Source organism: Populus euphratica, unplaced genomic scaffold, assembly GCF_000495115.2.
Source record: "Populus euphratica unplaced genomic scaffold, PopEup_1.0 scaffold419.1, whole genome shotgun sequence".
Classification (NCBI taxonomy): Eukaryota; Viridiplantae; Streptophyta; class Magnoliopsida; order Malpighiales; family Salicaceae; genus Populus; species Populus euphratica.
In genome coordinates, this window is record NW_011500310.1 from 128,799 (window position 1) to 150,505 (window position 21,707).

At 32.5% G+C, this 21,707-nt stretch overlaps 2 protein-coding genes across 2 annotated transcripts; one reads left to right on the plus strand and one right to left on the minus strand.

The window, feature by feature from the left end:
• Window positions 1–287: 287 nt before the first annotated feature.
• Window positions 288–8,172, plus strand: LOC105113493 (RING/U-box superfamily protein). The gene is made up of 15 exons (XM_011009693.1): window positions 288–529; window positions 1,296–1,446; window positions 1,998–2,095; window positions 2,626–2,684; window positions 2,789–2,880; window positions 2,964–3,087; window positions 3,806–3,892; window positions 4,357–4,450; window positions 5,473–5,580; window positions 5,889–5,983; window positions 6,772–6,837; window positions 6,923–7,010; window positions 7,354–7,414; window positions 7,730–7,793; window positions 7,897–8,172. Exons 1-15 carry the CDS (start codon window positions 457–459, stop codon window positions 8,026–8,028), a joined length of 1,392 nt encoding a protein of 463 aa, XP_011007995.1. The 5' UTR covers window positions 288–456; the 3' UTR covers window positions 8,029–8,172.
• A 10,685-nt stretch (window positions 8,173–18,857) lies between these two features.
• LOC105113494 (uncharacterized) lies at window positions 18,858–21,682 on the minus strand (the record flags this gene model as incomplete). Its single annotated transcript, XM_011009694.1, is given in 6 exon segments — window positions 18,858–19,078; window positions 19,253–19,502; window positions 20,086–20,742; window positions 20,863–21,001; window positions 21,033–21,117; window positions 21,589–21,682. Coding segments are annotated over 6 exon segments (1,446 nt in total), but the record flags the coding sequence as incomplete, so codon positions are not given.
• Window positions 21,683–21,707: the final 25 nt, after the last annotated feature.

Consider the following 21,707-nt stretch of genomic DNA (forward strand, 5'->3'; position numbering starts at 1 on the left):
CAACCTTTTAATTTATAAGATTTTTTTTCTTATTATCTTAATAAACTTGAAAAAAAATAAAATATTAATAAGTTATTTTCCAGCTTATTTTTTATAATATAACTAAATACTGGAAAATATTTTTTAATTTATTTTTTATTACACTACAAAATATTAAAAAATAATTTATTTTTTTAGAATTTATTTTTTTTGAAATTTATTTTTTATAAAGAAACAACTTTTTAGTAATTTGTTTTTTAAATTCACTTTATAAAAGAAATTACTTTTTAGCGAAGAAAGGTGTTGAGATAACTCGATGGATACATCTCCTTCCTATGCACGCTTCTTCCCTTCTCTTCCGTCTCTATGAATTCTGAAAATCAAAATTCCAAACCCAGAAATCAAAATTCTTCCAAAGACACAAACTTTACTCATTCTTTTTGAGTTAAAAATAAAACCATTTAAAGAAAGCAATCAATGGAATTTGGTGAATGCTCTTCTGGTTCCAATTCCTCCTCCTCCTCCTCCGATGAAGCCTGGGCCAAACTTGGTATTTTCCTCATCTTTATTTCAACAGTTTTAGTGTTGTTTCATGTGTTATCCTCTGTTTGTTTCCCTATAAAATGTTTATAGAAACTGTTTTTAGTGCATTTTAGTGTTGAAGCTGACATTTTTTTGGAAGTTAAATTGAATCGAGAGAAACCAGATGGGGAAATTTAACAAAGAAACTTTCTTGGGTTTGGGTTCTTAATTCATCGTTGCTTCTAATGTTTTTTTGGAAGTTCAATTTAATGCTTCTGTTAATGTATTTGAGCTTGCATGTTTGTGGAGGGATTGTTACTGTACTTAAGTATTTTTCTTGAATGCGAGTGAATATGATCGTAGTGCGAGTATATTGGAATTAGAAAGTAGGAGTCTTTTTTAACATAAATCACGAATGGTAAAAAGAAACCTTTTTGGTTAATTCAACACCTTTTGTTATGAACATTAGCCTTTTCGTGATTAACATAGCATGAAATACTATAGAGTTCCTATTTTGAATTGGGGTTCTTTAGAAGTTTGAACTGCCAATACTGGAGCCTTAGATTTGTTCAATTATATAAATGATAGCATTTTCATCGCATCTCCAATTTATAGACAATTCTGGTTGATAATGTGGATGCTGAGAATCATATGCGTTCTTTCCTTATTGAAAAAGCTGCATTCAATCATTTGCAACACAAACTTTTAAAGCAAAGAGAATAAACTAAAGGGTTTGACAGCAAACTTTTCTGACTTGGGATTTTGAAAATTAATTGATTTATTCTTTGTTGCAGTACCATCTGACTCGAGATATTCTGATGTTGAGATAAGGTCAAATGAGATGGTAATCTGCTCAGAGATTACATCTTCTTCTCTTGAGAAGCATGAATGGTGCAAAATAACAAGGAACTCAGATCAAAGTTCTGCTATGATGCAAAATAAGAGGTGATATGTATTTACTAGTTAAAAATTATATTTATTTTCTGATATCATGAATAAGTTGATTTTATTTATAGATATTGATATCATTAGTAACAACCCACCTGAGAATCTAAAACATGAATTTCTATACTATTGACTGAATTACAAGACAATTGATTAAATCACAGGCAAAACGTTGTCTTCTTGTAGGAGACAAAGAGCTGCTTTACTGATCCAAGCATTATTTTTTAATTGCAGATATTCGTAAGCCAATTATAAAGTTAAGCTCATTGTCTTTTTTGAGTTATTACTAACATTCTGTCTTTAGTACCGTAGTTAAGTCCATTAAGGCTGGTGATATGACTTTTGCCCCTATTGATTAGCAAATCATTTTTCCACTATCCAAAAGACAATTAATTTATTGGAGTAACCATGGTGATAGGAGATTTTGAATGCTAGTTTTCTGAATGATGAATCATATCACTCTTAACTATTGACCGATACATGCATCTTTTAGTTGATCAGAGATTCTCAAATTCTGTTGCTTTGGTTGCTGTCTGTTGTTTCTGATACAGCTCAAATACAATACTTGTTGATGAGGTCACTGTCCAAAATGAAGATAATGTAGTGATAAATTGTGGAAGTGAAATTATTCCTGGCCCTGCCAGAGAAGGTCAGAAAGTTTTTACGTTGTTTTAATGTTATTATTTCTTCTTTAAAATAATTTACTTGAATAGATACTGCAGCCAATAAAAATTGTTTTTACTCATATTGTCAATTTATCTGGAGGTAAGTTTCAGAAAACACAACTTCTTCAATTACATGTCTGTACTTTTGTTTAACCTCACTTGGGTATTATTGTTTTTATCTTGATGGTAACTGGAACAGCCCACCCAGCATTGTATTCTACTTTTGTTTAAAAAAGAATTAGAGATAAGTTTAGTTTCTTCCATATGGTCACATTACAATGTAATTTGATCTCTGATTCCTCTAGCGACAACATTATCTTGATGTTTTTTATGGGATGCATAAATTTACTTGGTGTAATTGACAATTGGATAGGTTTGAGATGCACTTCCAATTGGGATATTTAATCATCTGGGGCTGAGTTTTTGTTGAGAATATGCTTCTGGAATGCAATTGTTTCCCATTTGATACTGACTATCTCTTATAAAAAGGCCTTTTTGTTTCTTACATCTCTAGGATATTTGAGCTACAGATTTAAACTAATGCCTCGAGAGTCTTTCACGAGATGGTTAAAGGTGAATGATTAATCATATTTGGAATCTTTAAATTTCTTCTGGTGAGCCATTGCCAACCACAAGTGTGCTGATGTTCTTCTTTGGTTTTGGTTTTTCTCCACCAGGTCAATATAGATGCTGAGCATGCAAAATGCAGCATTTGCTTAAACGTCTGGCATGATGTTGTTACTGTTGCTCCTTGTCTTCATAACTTCTGGTTCGTAATTTATTTTATGGCTTCTTTTTAATAGAATAGAATTGACTTGTTGATTTATAATCTACTTGTCCTGTGCAACTCAGCAATGGATGCTTTTCAGAATGGTTGAGGAGATCGCAAAAAAGACATTCAAGTGTGCTCTGTCCTCAGTGTAGAGCAGTAGTACTGTTTGTTGGTAGAAACCACTTTCTGCATAGTATAGAGGAGGTGATATGCCTTAAGTTTTACTCAATTCCTTCCCGAACATTTTACATCTCTGTGCAAGCGTTTTATGTGCCTGTATGGATTGAGACATGTATTTCCCTTTGTTTGTCTATTTCCCTTTTGTTTGTAGCTGGTAGATTAACTTATTTGTTTTAGGCTGCCTTAGCTCATATTTTGCAATTACTTGAAAGATAGAAAACTTTTCTTATTGATTTTCTTTCACATTTGTCAAAATATCTGCTATATACTTTTTTGTTAGTTTCATTGCCTATTGTTAGTGCTAATGCTGCATTACTTTGTTTATAATTCTGCTATTCTACTTGTCTGTGATTCTGGATGATGATTATGGTTACCTGATATAATTGCATCAACTGAAAGATTGCCAATAACATAGATAACATAAAAATTGAGTGTGAGTCGAAGCATTACTGCTTAGAGGTTTGAATTTCTTGTGTAAGGTCATGTATATCTTATTTTCTTAATTTTGCACACTGATATATCATCATTTAGAATTTATTGATTGCGTCTTGCAATTTTTAGCCAATCCTGCAAACTCTTAACCCTTCATGCTTCGATCTTCATTTCATGCCTGTTTTCTGATGCATGTTTGAGAGTTTAAAATTTCAAGGGCATGCCCCTTTCATTTTATAGCATGCTCAAGGTTTATGGATATTACTTGTAACTGTAATAGTAACAAAGTTGCTGATTGTTCTTTTTTTAGGATGTATTGCAAGCCGATTCTTCACTAAAGCAGTCAGATGAAGAAATAATTCTTTTGGATTCCTATGCATCAATAAAATCAAATCTTGTGAGTAATTTTATGTCTGAAGCCCTGATACTTGATACAAGCATATGAAATGTTGATCTCATGTCTGGGATTGAATTATGAGATACAAATATGTCATGTCTCATATAGGATTGAGGCATGTGATGCTTAGTTGCATGCTTGCCTCCAACTTTATCTGTCCTGAAAATGATTTCTAACCAAATATTACTGATTAATTGAGATAATGGATGCTTAGTAATATTTATTTTTGTAACACACATCACAAATAATTTTTTTCTCGTATCTTCAATTGATGGATTTCCATTTCCATTTCCATTTCCATTTCCATTGCAGCTTCTTTTGTGATTATTTCAAATTGTTGGGATACTATTTGTTTGTCTTTGGTCTGCATATCTTCTGTATATAGAATGGTGCTTTTAAGTAGCTAACTTAAGTTCTGACAAGTATCAGATCATTACAAGTTTTTAACTTCTGATGCATATTAGATCATTCAAACTGGAAAAAAGCGTCGTCAAAAGAGGCCACACTCAATTTTGGATGCTGAAAATGAAGTTGCAGATTTCCCATGTCCTCAATGTGGTAATAGTTTTAATTTCTCTTGCAATTACATGTTTGTAAATCACATCATTTTCTGGAATATGATTGTTTGGCAATACTAGAACCCTTGGAAGGAAAATAGTGTGTTCTATTCTTAAAGAAGAAAAATATGAGCCAATTTCTGGTGCACAACTTGTTATAATGGTGTTCCATACACACAACTGCTGAAGCTTGGATCCTCATGTAGATCAATCAATCAAAGATCATTCCTTATGTGTTTGATATCATGGTCATGGTCATTTTGATATCATTCTCAACTTCTTCTCCATTGTGTTCTAGATAATTTGTGCTGGGTTCCTTCCAAATGCATCTATTTTACTGATCTGTTATGAGAATTTGAACAGAGTCTTCATAGGGTTCTTGAACATGGGAAGAAACCCTAGGTAAAACTAAAGCTCTGTTGTTTTCATGTCTGAGTTTGTTACATTCTACTGAATTGAAACCAACTGACACAAGATGGTGATGGGTGTTGATATCTATGCTAGTGTGACAATGATGCGACTGTCATGGGTAGTGGTAGCCACCTCGATATTCTTGTTCTTGTTCCTTTTTCATGGATGTATTACACGTGCTCACAAACAGGATTATCATCAGCTGCGGGAGTCTAAATGAAAAAGTTAGCTTCCATACTAAATGAATGGTACTTGGAGCTTCTTGTACAACAAAAACTTACTTTTCTACCTTTAATTTTTGACAGAATTCTATGTTGCATATGAGATGCTAGTGCTGCTAATCAAAGAGCAGGAAAATAGTTTCAGTTAGAAATTTTATTCATCATTGTTTTCTTTTTCTTTGTTTTCTTTGTTTAATTTGACTCTGGTGCTTTTTACATAATCTTATGCATGTTTTCATTCTTGAGAGCGGTCAATCATGTGAATAAATGCTTTTGCATTTTAAACTTTAAATAACTGGTTATAAGAATGTTAGCCTTGGACGTGTTTCTAATATGCAGTCCTTTTGTTTAAGATCCATCATTTATCTGATTGTTCAATAATACCAAGCAGGTACTGAGTACAGTGGCTTCCACTGCAATCAGAATACAATTCACTTACAGTGCCATGCCTGTGGAGGGATGATGCCTTCTCGAGCTGATATTGGAGTACCACAGCACTGTATGTGTCATGATTTGCCTGTGCTTAATTATTCTTGGATAAAGTGTTGGGTTTACGTTTCTCTTATTTATTTTTCTAATTCAGGCCCCCTTTTCCATATTTTATGCTCATCAATCCTTTGAATAAAGTCTGTTAAAGTTGGTGTTGAAGCTAAGAGAAAGCTTCAAATTATTAATGAATTCTTAGGTTTTCTTTTGAGTCTATAGATTTAATTTTGAGGAGAAATAATATTGGATCAGCACTATTTTATCAACTGTGAGCTTACTGAAAGTAGATATAATTCCTTTTTAATTCCTCCCTTCTTGCAGGTTTGGGATGTGATAGAGTATTTTGTGGTGCCTATTGGCATGCTCAAGGTGTTTCCAGAAGTGACTCTCACTGCAGCCATGAGAATTTTAAACCAGTATGTGCTCTTTTATTCTTAGTCTTTTCTAGTTGCAGTCCTTTCTAAACAGTTCTCACTTGCAATAGGATTGATATCATGTGGACAACTCTCCCTGTATGTGTCTTTGAGAAGTGTCTTTTCATTTGTCAGTTTCTTATTTCTATTGGTCTAAACCCTTTCTATATAATTTTACTCCACCTGCATGGCATATTCCTAGCCCCTTAATTGTTTGTCTATCTCACAATCCCAGTTTCTCACATGTATATCATATTCCTAGCCCCTTAATTGTTTGTCTCTCACAATCCCAGTTTCTCACATGTATCTTACCTTTTAAATATTTTTTTTCATTTTTTTAGAACTTTGGGCATTGACTTAATGCACCTGTCTCTAAATAGTTCATTGGTGTTCCTACCTTCTGCTACAGAGGATGATGCTGTTGACTTAATCTATTACACCAGATATGGAGTTTCTTGCAGATTTGTTTTTTCTTGTGTGTATATCTTCTCTTTACTATTCAACATTTCTTGCCTCTTCTGGCAAACAAAAGTTCTTTCTTCTAGATTATTTGAGCACTTATTTTTATTTAATCTGATTAGATTTGTGATTAGATTTTGTTTCCATGATCCTTATTTACTCTTTCTTTAATTGCCTGGCCTTAGTTGTTCTATGGAAACCATGATAATTTCAAAGTTTTATTGTGATTTCTCCATAACAATAAGATGCCTTTTCTTCTGGAGGCATCAGGTTTGTGAACATTTTAGGCTCTGTATGCTTTTGTTAATATTCCATAATCTTGTGCTTTGCAGATCTCAGAGCATGCTGTCTCTAGGATTCCATTTTTGGCACATGAAAAAAACCGGCATGAACAGGATGTATGAATTTCTCTTGTCCAAAATGTTAATCGGCAGCAACTTTACAAAGTTTGATAAGAGTGACTCACATTTTTTATTTTTATAGATCACACAAAGGTGTATCAGACAGATGGGAAAAACACTGCAGGATGTTATTTCAGATTGGATTGGGAAGCTGAACAACAGAGAAATTGGTGTGTTGGTTGATTCTTTGTCCTCAACTTAATGGTTAAAAAAATTGAGTTTGTTAGGTCCCAAATTCAGTTACCCCTGTGTAAGTTTTTTTTTTTTCTGAAGGGGATGCAGCAACATATATAAATATCTTTAGTGGTACTGTTAATTTGAAATAAATTCGGAAGTATCTTGGAAAGTATCTGGTACTTAATGTTCCATGAAACTTCTATGGTTATTTTAGGACAAAGGTTGGAAAAGGGTAATGATGTGTTGTCTCTATTGCAGAAAGAAAGGATTTTGTGTGTTTTCAAGCTAAAATGTCACTAGAATTTGAATTTTGGTTGGTTTTAACTCTTGCTGCAGATCGAACTAGGATGCCACTGAATCATGCTGAGATGATAACTGTTGGAACCCATGTTTGCAAGTAAGGACTCACCTTTTATTTTCTCATATGGAGGATTTGATGTGGAATTAGTTAGTACTTAAATTACTGTGTAGTGACAAAAACTCCGCAGTCTTCCAAGAGGAGGAATTAGTTAGTACTAAAATTCATGGTGATAAGATAATTTGACAAGTTTTGAATTGATATAATCTTTATGAACAATTTTTATGTGGATTCCTCTCTACACCCACTTAAACAAATGTAAGGTTAATTATTGCGGTTGTGGCTGTTATTGCTGTTCTTTACTCTTGCTGGTTAATCATAAATGTTAAATGTTAGGTTTATTTCTGAATGCAGTGATTGTTATGACAAATTGATCTCCTTTCTGCTGTACTGGTTCCGGATTTCAATACCTAAAAATGTAAGTATATTGTATTAAGCACTGTATAAACTTGTGGCCTACGAATATTTTTCAATTTTCGAGTTTTAGAAACTATGCTGTGTTTGTGTTTGCATCATCACAGCTCCTTCCGCCAGAAGCAGCTGACAGGGAAGATTGCTGGTATGGTTATGCCTGCCGGACACAGCACCATAATGAAGACCATGCGCGTAAAAGAAATCATGTTTGCCGCCCTGCTAGGGGTAATCATGCATAATGAGCAGCTAGACAATCTCTTCATGCAGTCATGAAATTGTATAGTATAGTGGATATGGTTTCAAAAAAAAAAAAATTTATTGTGATCAAGAACTTTTTGCTTATGAGATATTCTAATTTTCACCAGTTCTTTACCCTCGAAACATATTTTCAAGCAAGCCATGGCCCAGTTTAAGATGTAATCCCTCCATGTATGAAGAAAAGATTGAAAATTGAATTTGGATACCATGTCCAATTGACAAGGGTGGTTGCAACAACATGGAGGGTTTTCAATAACTTAGTCTTTCATTGACAACTTTCTCTTGGTAGGCCTAGGCATAAAGCTGAAAATATAAGCCAAATGCATGTATCATCCCTTGTACCTTGCTTGGTTGGCCTCCCTTCGAGTAGACTTGGATTGGGAAGTTAAATTTAGGGAATGTTGTGTGGTGTGGTACGATTTGGTTAAAATTATATTTTGTTTTGATTATAATTTTGAAAATATTTAGTTAATTAATTTGTTTTTTAAATTGTAATTATAAAAATTATCACAATATCAAATATACTTAGTAAATGTTTAAAAGTGTAGTATTTTTTATTTTATTTTATGGTGTGTTTTAAAAGTATATTTCACTTGAAAATATTAAATTAATTTCTTTAAATTTTTTTTGATGTGTTAATATTATAAAAAAATTTAAATATTTTTTTAAAATATTTTTAAATAAAAATATTTTAAAAAACGACCCACTGTATTATCAAATATATGTTTTAATAAGTGTAAGAAAGTCGGTTGAAGAATGTCATGAATGTCATTAACATGTACACACGCATATATATTGGTAATCTAGGATTAGGATTATTGTTACTGTGAAAGTGTTTGAGATAATTTTTTTCTTCTTAATTTCATGTTTCTTTTAATGATTATTACATTTTTTTTATCATAATTATTTAAAAACATTTATAGAAGTTATTATTTTGATATTTGATGCTATCAGTTTTATCATATTTTAAAAAATATTTTTAAATACAATTCCTTAGCATGGATCAAAGTAAAATTACACACCTTCATTTCATTGTAAAAAAATTGTTGTTAATAAACACCAAGAAAAACTAAGATTTTTGTACTACTATGATGACCACCGTCACCGCCACCCCACTATTACTATTATTACCACTATTGTCATTGTATTATGACTACCATTACTATTGTTGCAGCTGCCGCTGTTCCCATCCTAGGGATTTTTCCTCCACCTCCCACTACCACCATCACCATTTGATGACCTTCCGTAATAAATTAATCCACCTATAAACGTTTTTCATTTGTAACATCCCAAATATGTTCTTATTAAAAGCACTATCATTATCATCATTGCTGCTGCTACCACTATCATTATCATCATCACTATTACTACTATTATTACTATTACCATTAGATGACCTTCCGTAATAAATTAATCCACCTATAAACGTTTTTCATTTGTAACATCCCAAACATGTTCTTATTAAAAGCACTATCACCACTATTACTACTATTACCATTAGATGACCTTCCGTAATAAATTAATCCACCTATAAACGTTTTTCATTTGTAACATCCCAAACATGTTCTTATCAAAAGCTAATTAGGTTTGTGGATTAATTTGGTGACCTTCATAAGCTATTTTTTTCCCAATAATTTTCAATTCAAAAATGGTTGTGAAAGTTATTTATCAAAGAATGCGGAGTTGCACAAGTTTTTAAAGTAATAGTAGTAGGAGTATTACTACTACTATCACCACCATCACCATTTGATGACCTTTCGTAATAAATTAATCCACCTATAAACGTTTTCCATTTGTAACATCCCAAATATGTTCTTATTGAAAGCTAATTAGGTTTGTGGATTAATTTGATAACCTTCATCAGCTATTTTTTTTCCAATAATTTTCAATTTATCAAGGAATGCGGAGCTGCACAAGCTTTCAAATGGCTATCAGGATTTCCATGTAAATTAACTAATTTTCCATGGATAATACCAAGTCCATCAACCACCACTTCTTCTCTGATATACCTAATTGTCTAAGTATTATTTTTTTAAGATAAACAAAGCTCATAATATTTCGTATTAAATTCTTTATTTATTTATATTTTATTTGTATATTCAAGGTTAAACTAGCAAGAAAAAAATACATGTTCGTGTTTGTTATTGCAGTGCACACATTTGTTAGTAAATGTATGAATGATGGATTGTTTGACATGTGATTGTTCCTTTTTTTGACTTTTAGTTTCTTTCAAGTTTTTGGCGCCGTTGCCGGGGAATCATGTTATTGGATAATAAGAGATGAATCATGTTTTTCTGTATCTAGAATCTTGAAAGACATATAAGATCCACTTTCTATGTTGTGCATAAATAATTCACGTTAATTATAAAGATTCACCACCTTTTCTAGTGAAATTGGACTCATGTTGGAATCACATAATCCCTCTTCTCATAATTTGTTTTATTATTCAATATTTGTTTTACCAAATATTGTGGTCATTAAAACAAATAGCAAAAACTCTGTTCAAGAAAGAAATTAAAGAAGCAATAACACAAAAAAAAGAACTTTGCCTCTAATTTTTTTTTCCAGAATACAGCATTGCATAGACCATCCATAACCTCTTACATAGAGAGGATGAAAAATATAATAGAGAGAAGAAAACAACAGAGTTAAGTAAGGGTAAGGTATGCTCTTTTCCTTCCAAACCTTCTAAAGGACAAGTCTAAATCCTTAAATTTAATTAAATAGGATAGAATTATTGTATTATCAATTCAACTTATCATATAATAAGACTTACTAATGTAATGCAAATACACTAAGAAATAAAGTAATTTAAGGAATAGACAACATTAAAAAAGGAACATGAAGCAGCAGAACCAAGGACTTATGAGAAGAGACAAAGGGTGGTTGTATATCTAACAAAGCCCATTTACCTACCAAAAATCCCCTTTAATGTTATTATTTAACATTACACATGATTTATCAATGAGACCCACCCCAATAAACATAGTTACACACATGCACGTACATGTACACATACACACCATTACACATGATTTATCAATGAGACCCACCCCAATAAACATAGTTACACACATGCACGTACATATACACATACACACACGTACATACATCAATTAACTTTAATAATATTTATGTTAATTTTAATCATATTCTTAAAACCTTATTTGAGATCAACCTAGAGTAAGATTTGAATTACAAGTTAAGAAAATTGATCTATTTTTTAATAAAATAATTTGTTTTAACATTTTTTTTAAAAAAATTCAATAAGTTAATAATAAAACATTGACCAAATTATTGAATTTTTAACTGGATGAATCAATTTTTTTTTTATTTTGAACTAGTCTAATTTTAAAATTGGCTATCTCAAGTCATCTATCTAGGTGGTCCAAATTTAAAACAATGATCCTAACTTAATTATTGAATAGTTAACTTATTTGTTTTTTCTATAGCATCTCATCCCTTAATTGAGATCGTACAATTCCAAACATGTTGATATAAATCAATCCTATATTAAGGTTGAGATTCAACTTTGATTCCATGTTATATATATATATATACATATGTATATATATATACATATCTATATATATATGAAAATTTCTTTTCTTGAATTACTTGGTACAAAATATTTTAAAAAATAATAATTGAATTATTTAAAAATTCTTTAATTCAGTTATATTTTAATTTTGTAATTAAAAACAAATGCTTGCAAATATAATAAAATAAGAAAAACCCTAAAGTTTCAATATTTCAATCCAACATAAAATATTAAGAACTATTGGATTAATTTAGAAAATATGGCTTCAAAGTAAACTAAACAAGTTACGTACCAAAACTTTTAAACCTCAAAATTACCCTAAAAAAATATTCTAATTAATTAGATGAGTAATGAATTCCATACTAAAACATTATGAATATCTATGTAATTATGTCGTTGCCTAGAATAGCTTATTTGTTGCCTAGATTAGAGATGATTGCGTTATTCCTATCAACATGTATTATGGGGCAAATATTATAGATAAAGATAGGATTCATATTTCCTTTTTATTTTCATATATACATGTACCATTCCCAAGATTCATATAAGATAATATTGTTGTTCTTTAATTTTCTTCATGGTGTCAGAGCATTGATTCTCTGCTCTCTCTTTGTCTTTGTTGTTTATTTCTTCCTTTCCTTGCTTTAAAAGACAAAACAAAATATTTTATAGATGGAGGCTCAAAGGTGATTCATTTTCTAACTATTTTTTTCGATTGTGATATCAATACATCTCAAAGATTATGTTTAGTATTGCTAAATAAATTCAATTTCCTTTCTTAATCGAGGGCAATCACTATTGCTCTTGCTGGGAGATCAAAATTAGAATATACCAATAGTTCCATAACCTCTTTAGTTGTGGATGCTTCAAAATATAAGACATGGTTGTCCAAAGATCAATTGGTTATATCCTAGATTCTTAACTCATTAGAGCATAACCTTGTTGAGATTTTTAATTATTTTAAGTTCTTTTTGGATATTTAGAATGCTATTCATGACATGTATGGTGACCAAAATAACTATACTAGGATTTTTTAGATTCATCGTGATATCGCCAAGCTACATTAGGATGGAAAACTGTTTGTCCAGTTATTAGGTAGTTTGAAAAGCTTATGGAATGAACTAGAGATGTATTGCTCACGTACTATTGATGCTATGGTTTTGTGAAAAGAACATAAGAAAATCAAAATTTTCAGCTTTTAGCTAGTCTTAGCCAAGAATTTAAAGATTTATGGAGCCATATCTTGATGAACCCAAAACCACCATCCTTGAAAACTGTTTGTCTAACCATTCAATGTGAAGAAATATGTAGGAAAGTTATGACTCATGATATTATCCTATCCTCCCAAATACTCGTTTTTATCTTATCTGACCATGTCTATCCTCTAACTCAAGACCTCATAAAGGCAAATGTTCAAACCTATAGTGCTAATATTATCATAATATGGACATGTAATAGATCATTGTTAGTTCCTTAACCTAGAAATAAAGTCCAAGTTTATGAAGGATTAGAGGGGATATCAAAAACGAGTTACTAATTATAAAGCTCACCTTGCTACCCATTCCACTGAAAGCTTTACTTCTAATCCTGTTGTATTGTTGAATGGCTTTCCAAACTATCTATAAGATAGGCATGATCGGAGAATACGAGATGATATCTTCAGTCAAGAACAAAATCAATTGGTTGCTCTTTTTAGTCACTTTGCTAGTTTTTTAGCTGATGCAGACTTGAAAACTAGCTAATGTATTTTGATTACTTTTATGACTATATTAGAACATGGTAATTTGTATGATATTTGGGCTACTGATTTTGGTACCATAAATCATATGTCTAATAAATTAAGTAACATTTATGACCTTAAATAATTTTTCATTTCTATTTTTGTATCTGTAGCTAATAGGAAAGGCGCTTAAGTAAAAGATAAGGGAACAATTAAACTAGTTTCAAATAGAGTAAAGTGATATGTTTTATATGTTATTTCTTTTCCTTTCTAGTTGCTTTTTATCTGTAAGTTGACATCTATTCTAAATTGTCAAGTTATATTTACTCATTATAAATTTTTTTTGCAGGACCTTGTAACCAAGAATATGATTGGTGAAGGATTTTATTTACATGGGCTTTATTATTTCTCTCCTGATTCTCGGGCTTTCAAGGGATTTCAAGCTACTTTCACTCCGTCATATGAGCACCTAGTTGTTCTAGGATGAAGGAAGCATAAATACCTAAGAGGGGGAGTGCATTAGGTATGCAAGGTAAAACTAAAAACTAATTTTTTAATCTAATAATATGCAATTCTAAACACTCAACCAAATGTAAAAACAATAAATAATATAAATGTGATAATTAAAGAGTGAGAGTTTTGAAAGACTACTGACACGACGAAAAGATTGTTGTCTTCTCTCAAGTGTAGGAGTGTTGAAGTAATAAATAATCCGGCAAGACTGGGGTCGAACCACAAGGAGGTTAATTATACAAATTATAAATAACAATAATACAACAACAACAACAACAATAATAATAATGTTCCTTTCATAGCTCAGGTGTCGGTTATACCATACATTATGGGCTATGAAAGTGCCAAGCATTTGTTGTACCAAGTGTTATACAACATAAATCAAGATTAGTCATTTAACAAGCAAAGTATTAAAGAGTGAACAAGATAGCAAATATAAAACATGTTAGTATCAAACATTAAAGTCCATATTAAGTTTACATTATACTTATTCTTACACCATTAGTGTAACCTTTTCACCTTGACATAATTAACTTAGCTAGACATAATGAAAGAAAGCAAAATAGATAAACAAAATAAGAACATAAAAGTTAACTAAGTAAAGGAAAGGAAATGAAAGGCATAAACTTAATATTAATGAAAACAAAGCATAAAAAATACAAAGAGAGAAAGGAAGAGCATGATCTTGATCTGGAAATCAAGATGCCTAAATGCATGGCAAATGCCTCCTTTTATAGGCCAAAAATGGGAACTATTGATTTGATGACTAATTGATAAGTGGGTGACCAACTTTTGACTTGGTGACAATCCTTATCTTCTCTTGTCTGCCCAAAACGTCATTGATAACGTCAAAATTGGAGCCAGTTGTAAACATGAAAGTTGTAGGCAATTGTCTCAGCTTTCTTGTGTAAAAATTTCAGCTCATTTGGACTTCTAGAACTCCAGATATGGCCAAAATACCGAATAGTGCTCGGGCTGGAAGACAGATTCGGGCTTCTTTGTTGTTGCTACAATTTGGACTTGATAATGGCCTTTTTAGATCTTGGGCTCCATATGAAAGTTGTAGGCCTATGTCTTACCTTTCCATCCATATAAATTGGACCTAAATCTGAGATCTGTAGCTCCAGATATGACCCAATTACCGAACAGTGTTCCGGTTTGGATTGCACCGACATCTCTTTTCTAAGTTTGGCCATCTCTTTATCCTTGCAATTTAAGTTCTTCAAGTCATCAATCAATCCTTTCATTTATGTGATAGGCCTGCATTAAAAATAGACATTTACCATAAATTATAGGTATCTTATATTATTAGATACATTATTATAAAACATATTTTAGTTAAGGAGTTATTGATACTTCAAGTGCAAAATGATGATATAAAACCATGATAAAAATGCACTTTTAAGTACTAATCACACCCCCCAACCAGCTTATTACTAGTCCCTAGTAATCAAAGCGTTAAAATAGAAAACAAATTTGCAAATTTCACAAAGCAAGGTATTCATCATTTAACTTCCATTAATCTATCCAGATAAACAAACTCTCATTAAATTTATATATCTGCTCAATACCACTTAACAAGATATTAATAAACCTTTCTTTTGTGCTCAATGTATCAACACATAATTATGGGGCTTTTCTTGGAAGAAAACAAAATTTTTGTTCTAATGTTTAAGGTTAACTTCCTTGGGTTGGGATTATTATTTTTGTCTTTTTTTTTTAATGTATATACATATAATTTAAAAATATCATGCATCTTTAACCCATGTAATGAGCTTTCAGCTAATGACTCCCAGACCAGTTGGTATTAGGGCATTAGGTGTTAAGACACCCCTACGAGCTTAGTAACTCGGGTCGCAGATACTGATATGTAGATAGTGCAATGTTTGATTCCTTTAAGCTTTTCTCCTCAACCCATGTAACAAGCGTTGGGCCAATAGCTCCCAAGTCAGTTGACTTTAGGGTATTAGGTGTTAAAACACCCCTTCGGGCTTAATTGCTTAGGTTAGGGAGGCTACGAAACCAAACTTATCTACATTTTTATTATCATCATTTTTTTTTTCTTTTTTTTTTTTTTTTTTTTTTTTTTTTTTTTTTTTTTTTTTTTTTTTTTTTTTTTTTTCTTTTTAATTATATACAATCCCTTTCCCTTAGTTGTTACCTTTAACAAAAGAACATAAATAATGTAATAATCCAATATGCAACCCACAATCATATGTTAAAGTGTGTGTGTGTAAATTAAGGTTTAAGAATACATGTTAAATAAGTATATGAGCAGAATTAAGTGGTAACAATACGAGAGTTTGTAAACCTGAATATTTCAGGAAGTATTATAATAGACCTTGTTAAGAATGGTTACTAAGATGCGTCTCAAGAGTCACTTTAACAAAAGAACTCCTTTACTCTGCCATCCTAGTAACAACAATTATGCACATGCTTTATGAAATGAAAAACAATTTTTTTTTTTATCAACTACTACCCTCTCCCCCCAACCAAAACGAGACATTGTCCTCAATGTTCTAAGGTAGAAAGATAGAGTATAAAAGATATCACCTGAAATAACGAACACTGACAAAACCTGAAACACACTGAAACAAAAATAAGAAATAACAAAACACAATAATAAAACCAAAAGACATAAACATTCACAAATGAAGGCTCAAATCCAATCTAAGCTTTTTACGGCTTTCCTTAGATGACCAATTTATGCGACTCATGGAAGGATCAATCACAGGAATGAAAGATTGTAGTTGGTCAATCAATTGTTCAGCAGTAGTAGCAGAGATTATGATTTGTCGTGCAGAAGATGTTAGAAATTCCTGTTCCACAGCATGATCAAGAAAAGACAACAACTTATCATAATAACCATTAACATTTAACAAACCTATGGGTTTATGGTGAATGTGCAATTGAGCCCAAGAGGAAATATGAAAGATCTCTTCCAATGTGCCTAGACCACCTGGTAAAGCAATGAAAGCATCAGCATGGTTAAACATTGCATTCATTCGAGCCGACATTGTGGAGACCTGAAGTTCCTCTCCAATTGTTTTTCCAATGATGTCCCCTTGTGCCAAAGCTTCAGGGACGATTCCTAAAACTTGACTACCTCCTAAAAATGCAGCTATTGACACACCTCCCATTAACCCAAGACTGCCTCCCCCATACACTAAATGAATCTTTCTCTCAGCTAGCACCTGACCAAGATGATTTGCTGATTCTAAAAACTCCTTTTCTTTCCCAGGACTAGATCCACCGAAAACACAAATATTTCTTATTTGATGACTTGAGGAACTTGCCATTTCTACACACTTCTGTATTTGTTGAATGTATGGGTTGAGTAGAAATGAAAGGAAGGAAAAGAGGGTTTTATAGATGAGAAATTAGAAAGGCAATCATAACACCTATATGTAGGCCAGCTAGACTCTCACACACTCTCTCTCTCTTTTTATTTATTTATTGATTTACTTTAAAAAAAAAACATGTCTATGTACAGGTAGTTGTGATTGAAAAGCATGTGTATGTACAGGTAGTTGTGATTGTGGCTCACATCTTCCCTTGGTTTTACGTCCAAGAACGGCTTAAACGCCCTCTATGGGTCGGGGATAGGCTTCCCATCCAGTTTTCTTAAAAACTGGCAAACAGGGTCTTTTTTAGTCAGATTCCCAAGACTAAATCGATCATGTTCTTTATGAAATAGTGGCCATAAATCATGAATTGCACGATACACATCTCCACTAGGATGTGTCTCAAGAGTCAATAGAAGATTATCTAAAGACTCCTTACTCAGGCCATCCTTAATGAATTGTATTTTATCTTCACGGTTTTTAGATACCATTCCTAAAGAACGACATTGTGTATTACAAGTCCATCTAGCACATCGATGACGGACATCCAGTCATTTTGCACAACGCTTCTTTGCAAATATGCTTTTACCTGTTCCAGGCATGTGTGAAATGCAGAAGTTAGAGGACTCACCTGCTAATCGGACCTTTGTTTCAATCAACCAGCGAATATGTTCAGGAATTCCATGATTCAGTAACAATCTCAATCTTGCACATCTAGCACGGTAAATTTTTGGAATCGCATTCTAAGGCAGAGCGGGAAAATACTTTTTCAATTTTTCAAGATTAGTGTCCATTTTCAAATGAGAATTGGAAGAGAGCTTCAAAGAATTGCACAAATATATACACCGATATCAGTTATTGTGGGAAACCGAAAGAACCGACTTAAGTCACGGAGTACCGTTATCCACCATTTGACCGGGGTGAGATAAACTAGCAAAAATCACTAAAAAAAGAAACACAAAAACAATGTGAGAAAAAAAAAAATCAACCTTTATCTACAAGATCATTCCAACCAGTTGATTCATTTTCACTAGGAAAATTATCAAAGTAAGCTTTCAAACAATGTCCATTTTCCGTAAAATCATTGTCATTCATTGAATTCTCAATATCACAGGCCCCATAAGGATTGCTTCATCTTGGTCTTAGGTCTCTAGGGACTGCATAGAGTTGAGAATTATAAAACAAAACTTTTTGACCAGTATCAATCTTTTGACAATTTTCACAAGTTTTGTAGAATGCATGTGTGTCCTTGAACATAGTGGGCCAATAAAATCCATTTTGAAAGATTTTTGCAGCAGTCTTTTTTGACGAGAAATAACTTCCACATGCTTCAGAATGACAAAGTTTAATGACACTACTTACCTCATTGTCGAGAATGAATCTTTGAAATATTTGATCAGGACAATATTTGAATAAGTTAGGGTCATCACAATAAAAGCTCTTCACTTCGTTCAAAAACTTTTCTTTGTCTTGGGTACTCCAATCAGCTAGCAAATCTTCTAAAGCAAGAAAATTAATATTTTTATCATACCAAGGCATTGAACTAAGTGAAAGTAAGGATTTGTTAGGAAAGTAATCATCGATTGGTGTGATGTCAGATGTCGAATCTGTTGTCACTATTGACAAAAGATTCGCATCAATATTTTCAGTGCTTGTTTCATTCGTGATTTCTTCCTCAGAATAAACCATTTGCAAATCTTCAGTTTCATCCAATTCATTTTTACTTAAAGTAGATTCAAGTTGATCATAAACTAATTCATCAATATGATCTACTTCTTGCAAATCATTATCATCTCCAGGTTGCTTGCAAATGTTGAAAATATTCATCTCCAATGTCATGTTTCCAAATGATAGCTTCATCAGTCCATTCCTACAATTAATCAATGCGTTAGAGGTTGCAAGAAACGGACGTCCTAAAATAACAGGAAATGAATTACATGCTTCAACAGGTTCTGTGTCCAAGACAATAAAATCCACAGGATAAATGAATTTATCGACTTGTACTAACACGTCTTCAATTATTCCTCTAGGCACTTTTACAGATCTATCGGCAAGTAAAAGAGATATAGAAGTTGGTTTTAACTCACCTAGATTGAGACTTTGAAAAACTGAATATGGAAGTAAATTCACACTAGCTCCAAGATCAAGTAAGGCTCTTTCAATTTTATGCTCTCCAATAAAGCAAGAAATTGTAGGACAACCAGGGTCTTTATATTTCAAAGCATTATTGTTCTGAAGAATAGCACTTACTTGTTCGGCTAGAAAGGCTTTCTTTTTCACATTCAGTTTCCTCTTCACAGTGCATAGATCTTTCAAAAATTTAGCATAGGAAGGAACCTGTTTAATAGCATCCACCAATGGTATATTACTGTTGTCACTATTGACAAAAGATTCGCATCAACATTTTTGGTGCTTGTTTCATCCGTGATTTCTTCCTTAGAATAAATCATTTGCAAATCTTCAGATTCATCTAACTCATTTTTACGTAAACTAGATTCAAGTTGATCATAAACTAATTCATCAATATGATCTACTTCTTGTAAATCATTATCATCTCCAAGTTGCTTGCAAATGTTGAAAATATTCATCTCCAATGTCATGTTTCCAAATGATAGATTCATCAGTCCATTCCTAGATTGAGACTTTGAAAAACTGAATATGGAAGTAAATTCACACTAGCTCCAAGATCAAGTAAAGCTCTTTCAATTTTATGCTCTCCAATAAAGCAAGAAATTATAGGACAACTAGGGTCTTTATATTTCAAAGCATTATTGTTCTGAAGAATAGCACTTACTTGTTCGGCTAGAAAGGCTTTCTTTTTCACATTCAGTTTCCTCTTCACAGTGCATAGATCTTTCAAAAATTTAGCATAGGAAGGAACATGTTTAATAGCATCCAACAAAGGTATATTGATCCTTACCTGTTTGAAAATTTCAAAAATTTCAGAGTTGTGATTGACTTTCCTTTGTTTGGTCATGGCGTGAGGAAATGGAAGTGCTGGTGGTGAATCGGTCTTTTCTTTGCAATTTTCAGATTCAACCCCTTCCTTACCCTCAGAGATTGACTCATCATCTTTCTCATAAGGTTCAAGAGAGGGTTTTTCAATAACCTTACCACTGCGCAGAGTAGTGACTGATTTGACTTCATCCATGTGTTGGCTTCCGGAACTACTTGCATTTGCATTGTATTGCCCTTTGGGATTTTGTTGTGGTTGAGATGGAAACTTACCTTTCTCTTGGAAACTGAGAGCAAATGTTAATTTTGCAAAAGTATCTTTAAAATCTGTCATGTTTTGAGCAAGCTGAGTATTGATTGTCTCTTGCTTTTCAATGAATGCATGCAATGTTTCTTCAAGATTTTTTCTAGAAGGTGGAGAATAAGGAGGTACATATCCATGAGAATTTTGGAAATTGTGGTGTGCTTGAAACGGTGGTTGTGAAGTTTGTGCACTGTTGTTCTCACTCTTTCAACTGAAATTTGGGTGATTTCTTCAACCAGGGTTGTATGTTTGGGAGTATGGGTTGTGGTTGGCCCTTTGGAAACTGTTTAAAGCATGGGCTTGTTCATGGAGACATTCCTTAAAAGAAGGCAAGGTTGGACAATCCTTGGTTGAGTGTTCATTTGTTTCACATATTTGACACACAATGTTTTCAACAGATTTTAATTGACCACTCTTTTTCAATTCTAGTGCCTCGACTTTTCTAGCTAAAGATGCAAACTTGGCTTGGAGGTCATGATCTTCCCTAAGGTTGTACATACCTCCACTAGATGTATGAGGTTGAGTTTTACTCGGTGCCTCATAAGTACCCGCGGTGTCCCAATTTTGAGCATTTTCTACCCGCGGTGTCCCAATTTTGAGCATTTTCAGCTAACAAGTCTAAGTACTCCATTGCTTCATTAGGGTCTTTATCTTCAAAAGTTCCATTGCACATCAATTCAACCATTTGCCTATCTCTAAGTGTTAACCCTTCATAAAAATGTGAAACCAATTTCCATGTTTCAAAACCATGATGAGGGCAAGTACTAAGCAAGTCTCGATACCTATTCCAACATTGGTAAAATGTTTCTCCTGGTTTTTGAGTGAAAGTAGTGATTTGTCTTTTGAAAGAGTTTGTTCTGTGAGATGTGAAAAACTTCAAAAACTGTTGTTGCATTTTATCCCAAGCACGAATGGATCCTCGTCTTAAATTTTATAGCCATGTTTTAACTTTATCTTTTAATGAAAAAGGAAAAAGCTTTAATCTGATGGTGTTCATGTTACAATTTAAATTATTATATGTATTGCAGACCTCCTCAAATTCCCTTAAATGCAAGTATGGATTTTCTAAATCTAAGCCATGAAAAGAAGGTAAAAGTTGAATAATACCTGGTTTAAAATTAAAATGAGATGCATCGGGAGGAAAAACTATGTATGATGGTGCACTTGTTCTTGTGGGATTCATGTGGTCTCTAAGTGTTTTAGCATGATTATTCTCATTATTCTCATTATGAAGTGATTGATTATCTTCTTCGGCCATATTTTCTGAAAATGATGAGGATACC